This window comes from Chiloscyllium plagiosum, chromosome 41 (genome assembly GCF_004010195.1).
Source record: "Chiloscyllium plagiosum isolate BGI_BamShark_2017 chromosome 41, ASM401019v2, whole genome shotgun sequence".
Taxonomy (NCBI): Eukaryota; Metazoa; Chordata; class Chondrichthyes; order Orectolobiformes; family Hemiscylliidae; genus Chiloscyllium; species Chiloscyllium plagiosum.
In genome coordinates this window covers 9,971,035-9,988,945 of record NC_057750.1, presented here as the reverse complement: position 1 = coordinate 9,988,945, position 17,911 = coordinate 9,971,035, and the positions used below count along the sequence as shown (strand labels likewise).

At 44.2% G+C, this 17,911-nt stretch overlaps 1 protein-coding gene across 1 annotated transcript; it reads right to left on the bottom strand.

The window, feature by feature from the left end:
• Nucleotides 1–8,233: 8,233 nt before the first annotated feature.
• On the bottom strand, nt 8,234–17,473 carry rsph4a (radial spoke head component 4A). Its single transcript, XM_043680681.1, has 5 exons — nt 17,153–17,473; nt 14,556–15,314; nt 10,867–11,008; nt 9,822–9,939; nt 8,234–8,641 (listed from the first exon to the last, which is right to left on the bottom strand). Exons 1-5 carry the CDS (start codon nt 17,471–17,473, stop codon nt 8,401–8,403), a joined length of 1,581 nt encoding a protein of 526 aa, XP_043536616.1. The 3' UTR covers nt 8,234–8,400.
• Nucleotides 17,474–17,911: the final 438 nt, after the last annotated feature.

Here is a 17,911-nt window from a genome sequence, read left to right as displayed (position 1 = left end):
AGTGTCGGGATGTGTCAGAAACAAATTAATCATCCAGCAGTGAAGGCACTACAATGGATGTGGTTCAGTACAGGATTGCAGCATATTCTGAAACTAGTGTGGACTAAAAGGACAAATATTTCTGTGGACATGGATTCCACAGACATAGCAAAGGTCAGGAGAAAAATGGACACACAACCAAGGACATTGTAATTACACACTACTGCACACAGATACTAGGCTTACACACGACCACACACAAGGACACTATGATTACACACAATCACACACAAAGATACAATGATTACACACAAGGACACAATGATTACACACAATCACATACAAAGATACGATTACCAGGATTGCAGCATATTCTGAAACTAGTGTGGACTAAAAGGACAAATATTTCTGTGGACATGGATTCCACAGACATAGCAAAGGTCAGGAGAAAAATGGACACACAACCAAGGACATTGTAATTACACACTACTGCACACAGATACTAGGCTTACACACGACCACACACAAGGACACTATGATTACACACAATCACACACAAAGATACAATGATTACACACAAGGACACAATGATTACACACAATCACACACCAAGACACAATGATTACACACGATCACACACAAGGACACAATGATTACACACAATCACACACCAAGACACAATGATTACACACGATCACACACAAGGACACAATGATTACACACAATCACACACCAAGACACAATGACTGCACGCAATTACACACAAGGACACAATGATTACACACAATCACACACCAAGACACAATGATTGCACACAATCACACACCAAGACACAATCTCTGCACACAATCACACACAAGGACACAATGATTACACACAATCACTCACAAGGACACATGATTACACACAATCACACACAAGGACACAATGACTGCACACAATCACACACCAAGACACAATGATTGCACATGATCACACACATGGGCAGTCTAATTTGTATGGGTTAATTAGGCTCATGAAGACATGGCCTATGTATATATTTGAACAGAGTCATAAACCCGCTAGCTCTGAGCAATGAATTTAACCAGCCTAGTGAGGTCCATGGACTGAGGAAGAGTCAATTTTAAACAGCTTTCTGGCTGATTTCACTCTTGCACATGTGTAGACCTTGATGAGGAACAGATAGCGCCTGTGCTGAGCTCACTGGTGGGATGTCTTTGGGAATCGAGACAGCTCGCTACAGTTAACAAATAAAGATGTTCAAAAATAGTCTGTGTGTATGTGTGGAATGGGGCAGGTTTAAAAAAAACAAGAGAGCTGTTGCATTACAGTGACTAAATTCATCTCGGGCCAGTCAGACTTCCTCTTCGGTCTAAATAATCAACACACAGTACTGTGCACCTCAACTGTGCCCACAGGCTGTTACTCAATGTACCTATTCATAAGGCTTCCTGTAGGAGTCCCAGCCGCCCGGCCCCAGTTAGTACACTCTGCACAGAATTATCTACAGAAACACTCTTATTTATTTTATCAAAGTTTACGTGGACGGGTCACCAAAATCAATGTCGTTTCTCATTACAGACAAGTGGAAAATGCTACAGGAACGCGGCAGGTCGTTTGAACACTGGAAGGGGGGAAAGGCTGGTTAACAGCTGAGATCTACGAACTGCACAGCACAGGTCAGGCCAGACGCTGTATGCCAGCAGAGTTGGAGGGAGATGGTGGCATTATGGGTCACTCCTATAGATGAGCACATCTGGAGACCCAATGTAATAACGTAAGGGCTCCAACCTCACCGCTGTTAAGCCAATCAATTAGTAAAAGAATATGAAAGTGCCTGCTGGGTATATAAAACCAGTTATCAATAATGGTGACGGTGAACTAATGATTGCAAAATCCCATCTGCTTCAGTAAGGGCTGGCTGATGTGTCATTATGGCACTGAACGAGGCCAATTACAGAGTCCTAGACACATACAGCACGGAAACAGACCCTTTAGTCCAACTCATCCATGCCAACCAGATAACCCAAATTAATCTAGTTTCATTTGCCAACACTTGGCCTTTATCCCTCAAAACCCTTCCTATTCATATATCCAACCACATATCTTTTAAATTTTGTCTTTGTACCAACCTCCACCACTTCCTCTGGCAGCTCATTTCATACACGCACCACCCGCTGCGTGAAAAAGTTGCCCCTCAGGTCCCTTTTAAATCTTGCCCCTCTCACCTCAAATCCATGTCCTCTAGTTTTGGACTCCCCACCTTAGGGAAAAATCCTTGTCTATCCACCCTATCCACGTCCCTCATGATTTTATAAACCTCTATAAGGTTACTCCTCAGCCTCCGACGCTCCAGGGAAAATGGCCCCAGTGTATTCAGCCTCTCCCTATAGTTCAAACCCTCCAACCTCAGCAACATCCTTATAAATCTTTTCAGGTTTCACAACATCCTTCCTGTAGCAGGCAGACCTGAACACAGTATTCCAAAAGTGGCTTTGGCTTTTTGAGCTCTCTGTAGAGCAAACCAGTCAGTCCCTATCCTTGTGCATTCATTTCATTAAAGTGCCTCTCCAATTTCCTTTTGAAATCAATTATTGTATCCACTTCCATCACCCCAACTCTCCACCGCAGTCAGTCAGTTCCAGTTGGTTTCTACTCGCTTCGTAAATAATGTTATTTTTCACATCCCAGTCCCTCTCCCACTTTGTTCAAAAACTTAAATCTGTCCTCTTTGGTCTTTGTACCATCGGACAATGGAGGCAGTCTTCCCTAGTCCCTCTTGTCTAAATCTTAGAACACAGAAAGTTAAGGTGGGATATGATTGAGATGTAGTCATTTATGAGGGCCTCAGATAGGGAGGAAGTTTTATTCCCCTTAATAAAGGGGTCAATAACCAGGGAGAACAGATTCAAGGTAAGCAGCAAGAGGTTTGAAGCAGATTTAAGGAAAAATATCACTCAGAGCTTGGTGGACATCTGGATCGCACTGCCCAAAAGGGTGAGAGAATCGGAAACCCAACGTCTAAGAATTATTTTGATGAGCACTTGAAATGCTGTGACATTCAAGGCTACAGGCCAAGTGCTGGAAAATGAGATTGAAATATGTAGAGGCTTGATGATTGGTGCAGACATGATGGGCCTCTTTCAGTGCTGTAAAAGCTCTACATCTGTCACGATCATGTATACCCCTATTAGATTCAATGTGGTCAACTCTGAAATGGCCCAGAAAGGGGCTTAGTTCTGTGTGTGAGGTAATAAGTGCTATCTTTGACAGTGTTACCCACGTCTCAGGAAACATCTGCTGCGGGATTTTGCTTTTACATAAGGATTCAAGAAATAGGAGCAGGAGTAGGTCATTTGGCCCATTGAGCCTGCCCTGCCATTCAATGAGAGCATGGCTGATCTTTTCATGGACTCAGCTCCACCTACCCGCCCGCTCATTTACTGTTCAAAAATCTATCTATCTTTGCCTTAAAAATATTCAACAAGGTATTTTGGAGTCACTGGAGGTGACTCAGTCAATTGCGTTAATCAGGTGTAACCATTATATCGAAGGTGAATTGAGAGGACTCCTTTACTTGGATTGCCACACAACAGCCAATGACAGAGGGATTGTAGCATGTTACAAATGGAGTGTCATACACTGGCCAGACCAGCAAAACAAGGAAGGTTACTCAGAGAGTGTGCCACATATTGACCAATAAAGAGAAGCATGTTTCATGGACGATGTGCAAAACGGACATTTGCAATATTGACCAGCAGAGGAAATAAGAGAGGGAGTATTTTGCAGGCAGTGTGTCATTGGGAGTATCGCTGATCAACAAGACAAGGAATATTACACACGAGTGTCATACACTTGGTGAGCAAGGAAAAATGTTACACAGGGAGTGTGTCACAAGATACTGACATAGGCAGAGCCACACAGAAAGTGGCACACTCTGACCAATAGTGCTACATGCTCAGGTATTGTTCAGCGTGTTACACACTGGGCAGGAATGCAGGGAGTGTTCGATACTTGAGGGGAATGCAGAGAGTGCTAGACACTAGGCAGGAATTGCAAGCAGTATTAAATACTGGGCAGGAATTCAGGCCATTTTAGAAACTGTGGTGTGGCTATAATGTGGGTCTCCATGTGGAAATGCAGGATATGTGAGATACTGGATGGGAGGACAAGTTGTTCCATCTTTTCTGTAGATGTTTCTGCTCCTGTTTTGAAGTGAATGCGGGCAACAGGATCCCCAGGTGTGAACAGAGTCTGACTGCGAGTGAACTGAGTGCAATCTCATTCGTAGGAAAGATTGACAGAATGTGGTTTTAAACGAAGGCAGTTTGTCCTACTCTCAGTGCTGACCAATGTTAAAAACCGGCCAGGTAGTGAGGGCCCTGGAATAATTCCCATGGCGATAGACACAACATTGATGCCCAAGGGTGCATGACCAATTAGTTTCTGTGCAGACATTATGATCTTCAGCTTATTTTTATAGAGGGTTTGGAGCCCATCTGCTGTTTTTGCAAGTTGTAGTGAGATAGAGTCAGGCTGCTGGTGTCAGAGCACCAGTCTGTGCTGTTAGACGGTGATAGAGAGGCCTCTAGTGTCACAATCTAAAACTGCGAAGCTGACTGAGGAAAGTGCTGCTACACGTGGGGAAATGTTGACACCGGCCAGTTTAAATAAAATGAAATTGGGTGAGTTGTAAAGTCACATCGGGTCAAAATTACCTCAAGGTGTCGAGTAGTAAATCCCTCATTCATTTCAACTCCTGTCTCATCATGTTGCAAAGATTTTAATTATTTAGAAATGTTAGACCATACTTCTGTTGAGTTTCATAAGAACATAAGAAATAGCAGCTGGAGGAGGCCATTTGGTCCCTCAAGCCTGTTCTGTCTTTCTATATGATTCTAGCTGATCTTTGCTTCAACTCCACTTTACCGCTCCCTCCCGTATCCCATGATTCTCTGAGACCAAAGTCTGCCCATCTCAACTCTAAACATATTCAAAGAGGGGTCATCCTAAAACTCTTTGGGAAAATGGGTCATTGGGCTGAAACATGGCAGAAGAAATTCAATCTGGATAAATGCGAGGTATTGCATTTTGGTACAACAAGCAAGGGTAGGGCTTATACAATTAATGGTACGGCCTTGGGTAGTGTTGTAGAACAGAAGGACCTAGGAGTACAGGTACATAATTCTTTAAAGTTTGCGTCACATATAGACAGGGTGGTTAAAAAGGCTTTTGGCACATTTGCCTTCATTGCACAGTCCTTTGAGTTTAGGAGTTGGGATGTTATGTTGAAGTTGTACAGGACATTGGTGAGGCCTCTTCTGGAGAACTGTGTACAGTTCTGGTCGCCCAGTTATAGGAAGGATATTACCAAGCTGGAAAGGTTTCAGAAGAGATTTACCGTGATGATGCCAGGTATGGGAGGTTTGAATTATAAAGAAAGGCTGGATGTGCTGGGACTTCCTTCACTGGAGCGTAGGAGGTTAAGGGGAACAATCATTTGCCCCCAAATGTATCATGACTCTGCAGAATATACAAGGTTATAAAATAATGACAGGTATAGATAGAGTTGAGGATAATTGTCTTTTCCCCAAAATGGGGTATTTCAAGACCAAGAGGCACACTTTAAAGTGAGAGGAGAGAGATTTAAAAAAGACATAAGAGACAATTTATTTACACAGAGGGTGGTTCAAGTGTGGAATGAACTTCCTGAGGAAGTGGTGGATACAGCATAATTGCAATATTTAAAAGACATTTGGACTGATGCATGAATAGGAAAGGTTTGGAAGGACAGGAGCAGGCAGGTGGGACTAGTTTAGTTTGGGATGATGTTCGACATGAACTGGTTGGACTGAAGGGTCTGTTTCTATGCTGTATGACTCTATGACTCTAAGAGAATTCCAAAGGCTCTCGGGGCAGCATGATGGCTCAGTGGTTAGCCCTGCTGCCTCACAGCACCAGGAACCTGGGTTCAATCCCAGCCTCGGGTGACTGTGTGTGTGTGGAGTGTGCATGTGCTCCCCACATCTGTGTGGGTTTCCTCTGGGTGCTCAGGTTTCCTCCCACAATCCAAAGATATGCAATTCAGGTGAATTGGCCATGCTAAATTACCCATAGTGTGTAGCGTGCCTTAAATAGGGGTAAATATAGGGTTGGGAATGGGTCTGGGTGGGTTACTCTTCGGAGGGTCGATGTGGACTTGTTGGGCCAAAGGGCCTGTTTCCATAGTGTAGGGAATGTAATCATTTCAGTGAAGAAACTCTTCCTTAATTTGATCATAAATGATTAACTGCTTAACCTGAGACTATCCCTGTGATTGAGATCTCCCAAGCAATGCTTCTGTAGAATCCTGTAAGTTTCAAGTAGATTCACTTTTTTTTATTCTAGATTACAGAGTGTATAGATCCAATTTGCCTGTCATCAAATGGAAACCTGTTAATTCCAGGGACCAATCCAGCCAACATTTGCTGTACCACTATCTACAATGCAAGCAAGTCGTTGCTGAAACATGGCCCCACAGACATCTTTAAATATTCTGCAGAGTCATGACACATTTGGAGGGGGAATGATTGTTCCCCATTCCTCATACTACGATCTATTTATTCATTTAGCAAATGCAAATTGTTGGAGCCAATTGAATGCCTTTTTGTTTACAGAGACTACACAACAATGTTTCAGCTGGACTATGTAGTCCTGGCCAGCGTAGTCAAGAGGTCTTTGACTGGAGAATATGTGCAAATAACAGCCATTGCTGTTAAGGCCAACACATGTAGTACGGGGAGCACCTGGTACTGATTGGACCTGTGGCATTGGACTTTTCAGGAACTAAGTGGGCAGCATGGTGGCTCAGTGGTTAGCACTGCTGCCTCACAGCGCCAGGGACCTGGGTTCAATTCCCGCCTTGGGTAACTGTCTATGTGGAGTTTGCACATTCTCCCCGTGTCTGCGTGGGTTTCCTCCGGGTGCTCCGGTTTCCTCCCATAATCCAAAGATGTCCAGGTCAGGTGAATTGGCCGTGCTAAATTGCCCATAGTGTTAGGTACATTAGTCAGGGGTAAATTCAGAGAAGATATACAAGGATGTTGCCAGGGTTGGAGGATTTGGGCTATTGGGAGAGGTTGAATAGGCTGGTGCTGTATCCCCTAGAGCATCAGAGGCTGAGGGGTGACCTTATAGTGGTTTATAAAATCATGAAGGGCATGGAAAGGATAACTGGACAAAATCCAGTTTGGGGGAGTCCAGAACTAGAGGGCATAGGTTGAGGGTGAGAGGGAAAATTTATAAAAGAGACCTGAGAGGCAACCTTTTTCACATAGAGGGTAGTACGTGTATGGAATGAGCTGCCAGAGGATTGGTGGAGGCTGGTACAATTACAGCATTTAAAAGGCATCTGAATGGGTATATGGATAGGAAGGGTTTGGAGGGATATGGGCCAGGTGCTGGCAGGTGGGACTAGATTGGGTTGGGATATCTGGTCGGCATGGACGGGTTAGACCAAAGGGTCTGTTTCCGTGCTGTACATCTCTATGACTCCAAGTATAGACTAGGAAATGGGTCTGGGTGGGTTACTCTTTGGAGAGTTGGTGTGGACTTGTTGGGCCAAATGGCCTGTCCCCATACTGCAGGGAATCTAATCTAAGTGGGGAGACTGCAGAATTAGTGATGAACCCTGCTCTCCCTAATGTCTTTCATGCAGTATAGGAGCAAATTACTGTAGATGCTGGAACCTGGACTGAGAACAGAAAATGCTGAAAATCAGAGCAAGATCAGACAGCATCTATGGAGAGGAAGCAAGCTAACATTTTGAGTCTAGATGACTCTTCATCAGATCTACTCAAAATGTTAGCTTGCTTTCTCTCTGCGTATACTGCCTCAGCGGCTGTGATCTCCAGCATGTTCTGTTTTCAGTCCTTCATGCAGTGCTCTCTGTACAACTTGCATCTCTCCCCTCACTTCATCCTTTATACTTCACTCCCTCTTAGTTCCTTGCATGTCACTCCCTCACACCCTCCACTCTTTCTCCAACCTTCTTCTTTACACCTTGCTGCTTCTCCGGTGTCTGCCCATGGGATTTGAGCGCAGATGATGGAAACTTTTGAGCAAAAGCATAAAACCACAGATGCTGGATATGTGGCATAAACACAGAACAAGCTGCAAACAGGCTGCAGTGCCAGGTGACGTCTGCAGACAGAGAAATAGAGTTACTGTTTCAGATCAATGACGTGCCACCAATAAGCGCTTGGGTTTGACATACGCAGTTTAAAAAGAATCTTTTATTATCCTCTATGCAGTTATAAGAAATTCATTTACAAACTTAGTGTTCTTTGAAATATGAGGGGAGCAGCGAGTATCAAAAGGTTCATATAAAATACAGAGAAAAGAAAGTGTCAAAGTTATTTGTATAGGGGAATCCTTCTTTAATTAGTTGTCCTCGTCATCTTCCTCCTCTTCCTCCTCCTCCTCCTCCTCAGCCTCCTCTGCTGCTGCTAGTCGTTCCTCCAATGCGGCTCGCAGAGCCTGCTCCTCTTCCACCGTCGGGTCGTCTACCTCGGTGATATCGGGACCGCTGGCATACTCTGCTTGCACCAGTGGGGCTGAGGGAGGGCTGTAGTTTTCCGGGCTGTACTTATGGCCCCAGCCAAAATAAACATTCTCAAATTTCCTGTCGAACAGGGAAACGATTCAATTGGGTTATACGAGTTAGTCAAGTGACAGTTTGGAGAAGGTGGAGGAGCGAGGTGGTGGTATAGCGGTAGCGTCAATGGATTGAAAATGTGGAGGCTAAGGCTGTGGGGACCTGAATTGAAATCCCATTAGGTAAAAACAATGACTGCAGATGCTGGAATATTTGATTAGATTCCCTACAGTGTGGAAATAGGCCCTTCAGCCCAACCAGTCCACACCAACTCTCCGAAGAGTAACCCACCCAGACCCATTTCCCTCTGACTAATGCACCTAACATTATGGGGCAATTTAGCATGGCCAATTCACCTGACCTGCACATCTTTGGACTGTGGGAGGAAACTGGAGCGCCCGGAGGAAACCCACAAAAACACGGGGAGAATGTGCAAACTCCACACAGACAGATGCCCGAGGTTGGAATCGAACCCAGGACCCGGTTGCTGTGAGGTAGCAGTGCTAACCACTGAGCCACTGTGCCGCTCATATCTAGGAATATAAAGCTGGCTTTAGTACTGGTGACCATGACAACTACCTTCAACAACTGAAGAAGGGCTAATGCCCGAAACGTCGATTCTCCTGTTCCCTAGATGCTGCCTGACCTGCTGCGCTTTTCCAGCAACACATTTCCATCTGTTGTATACATCCGTCTAGTTCACTGATACGCTTTAGCGACAGAAATCTGCTGTCCTTTCCTGATCTGGCCTTCATGTGACTCCAGAGCCAAAACAAAATGGCTGCCTTTGAAACAGCCTAGCAAGCCCTTGATTTAAGGGTGACAAATGTTGGCATTGTCAGTGGCCCCCTTCATTTCTTATTAAAGAATACATCTTTTTCAATAAAGTGTTAATTTGCTAATTAGAGCAGAGCTCCTGAAACCTCAAACTTCGAAGGTTGCCCCTGAGTTTGACTGTCATCCTGTTGCCTTTCGGAAGTTTGAGGGCACACCGCAGCACCCCCACCCTCCAAATGCTAAGGTTCCCATCTGCAACTGTCCCAACGGAAAGAGCAGTTACTTCTCTCAAGAACAAAGCACTAGACCTAAAAATCCCAATGTGCCCCTGATGAAAGGAAGAAGATAAATACTGAGTTGTTGGCCAACATGCCCAAAGCCAACAAACCCGTCCCACATTCCTGCTGCACCCAAAATAATGGATACTCACTTTCCGATCGCAAAGGTGTAGGCCCCTGGCCACAGGTTGGATCGGACCAAAGCACTGGCGTACTGGGGGATCAGGATGGATGAAGGTTTGACAGCCCAGGGAGGGATATTGTTGACCTCTGAAACAATGAAAGACCAGGAATGAGGCATGAGGTATGCTTCAGTTACTGACACCATCACCACAGAAGGGAATACAATGAGTACATTCCTTTTCCCACTTCTTCGGGCTGTATCCATGAGACTATGAGAAATGGTGAGAAATAGGAACAGTAGCTTTACAAAAACATTGGGAATGATAAATGCTGTGAGACAATGGATTGATGAAATTGAGGGATACAAGAAATTGAGGGGAGAAAGTGGACAATTACGATTGAGGGATGTGGGAAAGACTCAAGTTATTTGGGGTAAAGTGACCCATGTTCATAGAAACAGTGGCATGGTGCATGCAAAGTTCACCAGTAACCTGCCCGCTATAGCTATTGGACATAGGATTTGTCCGATACTGTACCCAGTATCAAGGATCTAAAGCACCACTGTACATAGACAATAAACAATAAAATGATTAGTGGATATGGAGAGAATGTGGATCGTTATGATCGAGAATTATGGGACAAGATGAAGCTAGCGATATGGAAAGTGAGTGGATGGTTAGGATTGAGGGATACAGAGAGCAGGTGAATGGGTGAAGTTCGGGGAATTTGGGGAGACACAGTGGGTAATTGGAATTGAAGGACATGAGAAGAAGGTGGGCAACTCAAATTGAGGAATATGGGGAAAAAATGGATAGGTAGAGGGATACATAGATCAAGTAGGATTAAGGGATAATTGGGAGGAGGTATGTGGGGACTGTATTAGTGAAAAACGGATTGGTTTGCCTGGCCTACGGTCTTCTTCTGCTCTCAGAAGTTTTCAGCAGTCGAACCCTTGAGGAGAGAGGAAGGAAGTTTCACGACTAAAGGTAAAAGGTGACATGACAGGGCAAATAAAGTAAAACCCTGTCCATGCCACCTGGTGTAGAGGGCCTTATTCTGATGATATTGTGTTACCTGCATCCTCAGAGAGTGGAGTGAGGAGCGGTGGTCCCACCTCTGGTTCTGGCTCGTCTGGTGCCTCTCTCTCTTCTTCCTCTTCTTCTTCCTCAAAATCCTCCTCCTTTTTCTGAACAGGATTAAACCAAACACAACGGCCCTGTGACAGAGAAAGCAATTTTAGTTAAGAAGCCGGACCTCTCGAACAGGGTTCAGCATTCTTTAATTTAATCGACTCAACACAATCTTCTCAAAAGGCTCACTGTAAACACAAGACAAGATTGCATTCCGAGGCACGTGAACAAGTGCAGCAGATGAAAATCCTGTCTGAAATGGGTTTTAAGAAGCATCTTAAAGGAGCACAGAGACAGAAAGACTTAGGATTCATGGTGATGTCACTGGTACCACCGATCGTTACCATGCCAACAGTCAGGGAACATGGCCTCAAATCCCACCAGACATCACAGAATCGTTGGTGCAGATGAAAGATGGCCATTTGGCCCATTGTGTCTGTACTGATACTCCAAGCATTTTGACTTTGTGCCAAACTCCTGCCTTCCCCTGTATTCCTTTATATTCTTTCTATTTAAATAAACATCTAATGTCCTCTTCAATGCCTCGATTGAACCTGCCTCTACCACATTTCTAATCAGTGTAATCCAATCCCAGACCACTTGAGAAGATTTTTTTTCACCTCGCATTTGCTCCTTTTGAAAAAAATACTTTAAAATTATACCCTTTGGGTCTTGACCCTTTTATAACTGGGAACACTCTCCAGACTCCACGCAATTTAGAAAAATTCTATCAATTTGCCTCTTAGTCTTCTCTCCAAGGAAAACAGTCCCAACTTCTCCAAACATCTGCACTCATAATTGGACTCTCTCATCCCTGGAACCCATTCTTATAAATCTCCTCTGCTCTCTCTCCAATGCATTCCTTCCTAGAGTGTGGTACTCAGATCTGCACATAATGTTCTAACTGAAGTCTATCCAGGGTCCGTTATAAGTCGAGCACCTCTCGTTTCTTGTAGTTTAAGCCCCTTATTAGTGAAGTCTGGAATACTGTACGCTTTATGAAGTGCTCTACCTACCTGTTCTGGCATCTTTAAAGATTTAAGCATGTACACACCCAAGTATCTCTGTTCCTGCATGCCCTATAGAATAATACCCTTTATTTTAGCTGTCTCTCCATGTGCTTGCACCTAAGTGTATTACTGTACCTCTGCACTGAACTTCATCTGCCATTTCTCTGCCCACTCAACCAATTTCTTGAATGTCTACACAGTCCTCCTCAGAGTTTACAATTTTGCATCATCTGCAAAGTGTGAACACACTCACACACACAGACACACATACACGCACACACACAGACACGCACACACACATACACTCACACACATACACTCACACACATACACACACGCACATAGACACACACACGTACACATGCGCACGCACACACATACACTCTCTCTCACACACACGCTCTCTCTCTTTCTCACACACACACACACAAACACACAAAATACCAACACTTGGCAACCTCTACTAAAAACCTTCCTCCAGCCCAAGAAATGCTTCTTAACATGATTCTCCACTTCCTAACACTCAGCTAATTTTATACACATTGGTACTGACCATTTCATTCCCTTGATCAATCACTTTCCTCAGAAATCAGTTGTGTGGCCCTATATCAACCATCTTTTGGAAGCCTGTATACACCATGTCAACAGCATTGTCCTCATCAACCCTTCCTGTCACTTCTTCAAAAAACTCCAGAAGGTTAATTAGACATGAATTTCCCTTAATAAATCTACTGCTAACTCTTCCAAATAAATCCACATCTTTCCATGTAATGATTTATTCTATCCCGATTTCAGTTAATAAATCTGGATTATAAAGCTAGTCTCAGTTGTAGTGACCATGAAATAATCATTGATTGTGGTAAAAACCCATGTGTTTCGTTGGTGCTGTGGATTAGCTGCTTCATGGGCCTGTTTAATCAACAGTAGGTGGGCAGCATGGTGGCTCAGTGGTTAGCACTGATGCCTCACAACGCCAGGGACCTGGGTTCCATTCAAGCTTCATGTGACTGTCTGAGTTTGCACATTCTCCCTGTATCTGCATGGGTTTCTACCGGGTGCTCTGGTTTCCTCCTACAGTCCAAAGATGTGCAGGTTAGGTGGATTGCCCATAGTGACCAGGGGCGTGCAGGTTAAATGGATTGGCCATGGGAAATGCAGCGTCACAATGGGGATGGGGATGGGACGGGGTGGTATCCTCTTCAAAGGGTCGGTGTGGACTGATAGACTGAATGGCCTGCTTACACACTGTAGGGATTCTATGATTCACCAATTTCCTTCAGATAAGGAAATCTGGTATTGTTACACCATCTGGCATACATGTGACTCCAGATCCAAAGCAATGTGATTGGCATTTGGATGGGTATATGAATAGGAAGGGTTTGGAGGGATATGGGCTGGGTGCTGGCAGGTGGGACTAGATTGGGTTGGGATATCTGGTCGGCATGGACAGGTTGGACCGAAGGGTCTGTTTCCATGCTGAACATCTCTATGACTATGACTCTCAACTGCTGTCTGAAATGGTTGAGCAAGACACTCTGTTCAAGGGACAGGAGAGATAGGGAACATCCCAGGAAGGAATAAAGAAAGAAGAATTCCAGGGCTTTGGGTCAAGGGAGCTGCAAGTGTGACCACCAAGGGATAGGCAAGAGGCCAGAATTGGAGAAGCACAGAAATCTTGGAGGTTGAAGGAGCCTACAGAACTAGGGAATCGTGAGACAATGCAGACTAGTGTTATCAGTGAAGCATTCAATGGGTTAGCCCTGTCAGTGAAGAGCCACTCTGCTGAAGAAACCAGAAATATTGGAAGTAGAGAAGGGCAGTGATATTGCAAGTGGTCTCAATTAGGTAATCAGGAGAGCAGCCAAAATATTCTTTGGCGCAACAATTCCCAAACTACAGAATTATGAGTCTCTAAATCACCCTTCAAGATGGCCTCCCGGGCTGAGAGCAGGTCATCTACTCTGTTATATTCCTGTCTTAAGGGCCTGTGATGTGGTCAATACTAATTAATGGCACCAATCTAGCAAACTGATAATCACCGGTCACTGAACTGATAAACTAAGTGACGAGTACAACTTCACCAAGTATATTTGCAGAACAGCTGAGTGTCCCAGCAAACAAAGGTACAACATTAACATTTAAATACAGAGGAACCTTGATTATCAGGCATTTGATTATCCGAATATTGGATTATCCGGCAAGATCACATGCTCCCGATGCTGGGCTAAACTATGTTACCCGGCATTCAATTATCCGGAATTCGATTAACCGAATGAAATACTCCCCGTCCGTGTCCTTAGGATAATTGAGGTTCCTCTGCACCCCCTTTATTTGGTGGAATTTCTAAATGCTAATAACAGGTGTCTCCCCATTCACGTGAATTCCCAGCAAATGCAGGTCCACAATCTCTTTTATCATCACTTAACGTGCCAGATTTCAGCTCTCTGCTCATAAAGTCCCAGTCACTGTTGGCTCCCAGTTTTTGAGAGTTTATCACTGACTCAGAAAAGCTCATCATCACCACCGCCTTCTCACCTAGGGACCCTGAGAGAATCTTGCGAGTGAGGGATGAAGATTAGGAAGAGAAGAAACTGAAACGTGGAGGTGTAAAAGGCAGGCTTACCTGTGGGAGGATGTGTTGTGTGTGATGGACCCAGTTGGCCATGGTGTCCAACAGCTCTGCTGTAGCAATTCCCTCAAATTCTGGATTCTCCTCGTAATTATCCCTCACTGACCCTTCCTCCTCCTCCTCCTCTTCATCTCCAAACTGATAGAATCCCAGTGGGCTGATCTGAGAGCCAGCAGATATCCGAGCAATCTGCGCCCTCAGGTAACTCATCTCGTTACCAGGAAACGGTGGATAACTGATGACGGGCGCATCCAAGTTGCCGGTGAAGAATTTCTTGATCTTCCTGGCTACTGTGATCTGTGCTGGTGTAACAGGGGGCAGCTTTACCCATGGCTTGGCTGGTTCACTGCAAACAAAGTAAGTGTACCTGTTGGTGCCGGAGCGATTTTCTTCTTTTGGGATGACTGGTGGGGGTTTATATGTTGACTCTGGAGGCTTGTCTTCAGGTTCTTCTGTTTCTTCCTCCTCAGTTCGATCAAAGTCCTCTTTATCATCTTCCTTTCCCTCTGCGTCCTCCTCTTCTCCCAACTCCTCTGCATCCTCCTCCCCCTCACGGAAATCCACCTCAGCTATAATATAATTCCCATTGATTCCTAAGATCTTCCCCCAGAACCGGCACTTCTGCAGTGGATGGGCTTCCACCAGTTGCTTCAGTGCCAGAAAGATGCGGTACATCTCATCGCTGCTGAGGCCAATTCCCGCCTGCTCAAAGTAATAGGCCATTTCCATGATATTGGGTAGGGGTGTATCCGTCTGCCAGAGAGAAGAGAAGGATGTTAAAGGGAATGGTGCTGAAGTCACAGAGAGAGAGAGAGAGGGAGAAAGAAAAAGAAAGAGAGTGAGAAAGAGACAGCGAAAAAGAGGAAATGTTCAGAAAGATGTTGTGTAACTAGAAAGGGTTCAGAAAAGATTTACAAGTATGTTGCCAGGGTTGGAGGAGTTGAGCTATAGGGAGAGGTTGAATAGGCTGGGGCTGTTTTCCCTGGAGCATCGGAGGCTGAGGGGTGACCTTATAGAGGTTTATAAAATCATGAGAGGCATGGATAGGGTAAATAGACAAGGTCTTTTCGGTGGGGTGAGGGAGTCCAGAACTAGAGGGTATAGGTTTAGGTTGAGAGGGGAAAGATATAAACGAGACCTGAGGGGCAAATCTTTCACGCAAAGAATGGTATGTGTATGGACTGAGCTGCCAGAGGCAGTGGTGGAGGCTGGTACAATTATAACATTTAAAAGGCATCTGGATGGATATATGAATAGGAAGGGTTTGGAGGATATGGGCCAGGTGCTGGCAGGTGGGACTAGATTGGGTTGGGATATTTGGTTGGCATGGACGGGTTGGACCAAAGGGTCTGTTTCTGTGCTGTACATCTCTGTGACTCTGTGAAAGACAGAGAAAGAAAGAGAGACAGAGAAAGAGAATGGAAGGAAGTAAGTCACCTTTCACAATATCCAGAAACCCCAAGTTTACAACAAGTAGAATACTTCAGAATGTTGTCACAAATGTCACATAAGAGGCTAATGTCTGCACCCACAAACAGCAAAGTGAGAAGTGCCTAGCAGGACTATATTGCTAGCTGATGAAATGTTTATGAGAGTTTTGAAACTTTTAATCATATGTAAAAAACATCATAGCCACAACTAGGTTTTAAAATTCATTTCAGAATCAGAAGCACCCAAGCAGAAAGATTTTAGTTTGTGAAGTTTCAAAGCTGTATCAGTGTTTTTAGGCTGAGGAGCAGACTGAAAAGAGGATGAGGGCATCAGAACTGAAAAACTGTCTGCAAAACAAGAAATGAATGAGTTGAGATAGGAATGATGCTTTGCTGGGATTGAGTATCTGTAAAGGATACCGTTGAGAAAAAGGTTGAAAGTTTGTTTTGCTGTTTATGATAAGGTATATCTAACCTGTCATGCAGAGGATATATCTCTATAAATTTGTTTGGCTGTTCATTTATGTACTAAACTTGTGTTCTTTTGTTAAAGAACACTGACAGCTTCATATGAATATGTTGAATAAAGAAAACACACATTAAGCAACTGAAAACAAAAATACTGAAAACAAACAAACTAGCAAACTAGATTTCAGCCTGGGAGATGATTTGTCCAATATTGCCATCAGCCAGGATCATAACAGATTGGAAATTGCTTTTGGAGGTCCTGAGGTTATGAAAGGTGCCACAAAATCAAGTATTTTTTTTCCTCTATCTGTTTTAACAACGTTGGTTGAAGGATGAATATAGGCTGGGTCCTGAGAGGAACTCACCTGCTCTTCTTCAAAATAGTACTGTGGGATCTTGTTTATTCACCTCAGGAGGCAGACTGAGCCACAAATGAATGTGATTGGAAACACAATAATAACATAAAAATGTCGGCCTAGATTGTGGAGAGAGCAGTAAGCCATACCTGTCTGAACCATAATGTGGAAGTGCTAACATTGAGCCTAAACACACATCAAGACTGGAGACATGATCTGAAAAGCATATAGAACAGACAACAATGCTTGAGCATCCAACACGTTGTGCTACCTACTCAGCTCTGTGCACTTCTATTCTGTGACAGTGGAGTACTAAACTGCTGATATCAGTATTTACCACTTCCTCCTCGTGATCTGCTGCCGCCCCTTCTTCTGTCTCGACTGTCTTCACAAAGAGAGATTTCTGAACCTCAGCCAGACCGTACGCCATTGAATTCTCATACTCGTCACGAAGAGTATCCATTTTCTTGGAGAACTGAGACCGTTTCACCTTCTTGCTGATGTCTTCAATGATGTCCACAGCATTGTCAGGTCTCTCATCCAACATCCTGGTTAACACCTGTGACAGGTGATCATAACTAATAGAGAAATAACAGAGAACAGAAAGGACACTGCACTCAGTTGGTTCAGTGTTACTCCCTACCTTGAGCTCAACCATCTCAAACATTTAAAATTATATTTTCCTCCCATTTGCTAATATTGCTTACACCTTTCTCCTCTTGAATTTTCGCAATGGTGCTGCTGCCAGCTAAGGCTGCCCTTAAGTCCATTTACTGAAGTGATGATTACTTGCACGAGCGTTCATACTGAGTGGGTAAGCAGGTAAGTGTGAGAGGAAATCATAGCCCAACCAGATTACAAATGGATGGAGAAAGATACAAAATATATGCTCATTGCCACTGTCATTGCCCAATGTCTGTCTTTGCCTTTCAAGGACTAATACATAATTTAGCTACTCTCCTCCTTTTGTACACTTGAGAAAGCTCTTTCAATCTGCTTTTATATTTCTGGTCAGTTTACCTGGTCACCTCTTCTTTTATCTCTTATCAACTTTTTGGTGACACCTTTCTGACCTCAAAAACATTCTCAATCCTCA

Coding starts and splice junctions, on each gene's coding strand:
- rsph4a (XM_043680681.1), bottom strand. CDS start 17,473: ATGGTTGAGCTCAAGGTAGGGAGTAACACTGAACCAACTGAGTGCAGT. Junction 15,315..17,152: donor CAGATCACGAGGAGGAAGTG/GTAAATACTGAT, acceptor TCTCTCTGGCAG/ACGGATACACCCCTACCCAA. Junction 11,009..14,555: donor CACAACACATCCTCCCACAG/GTAAGCCTGCCT, acceptor TCTCTGTCACAG/GGCCGTTGTGTTTGGTTTAA.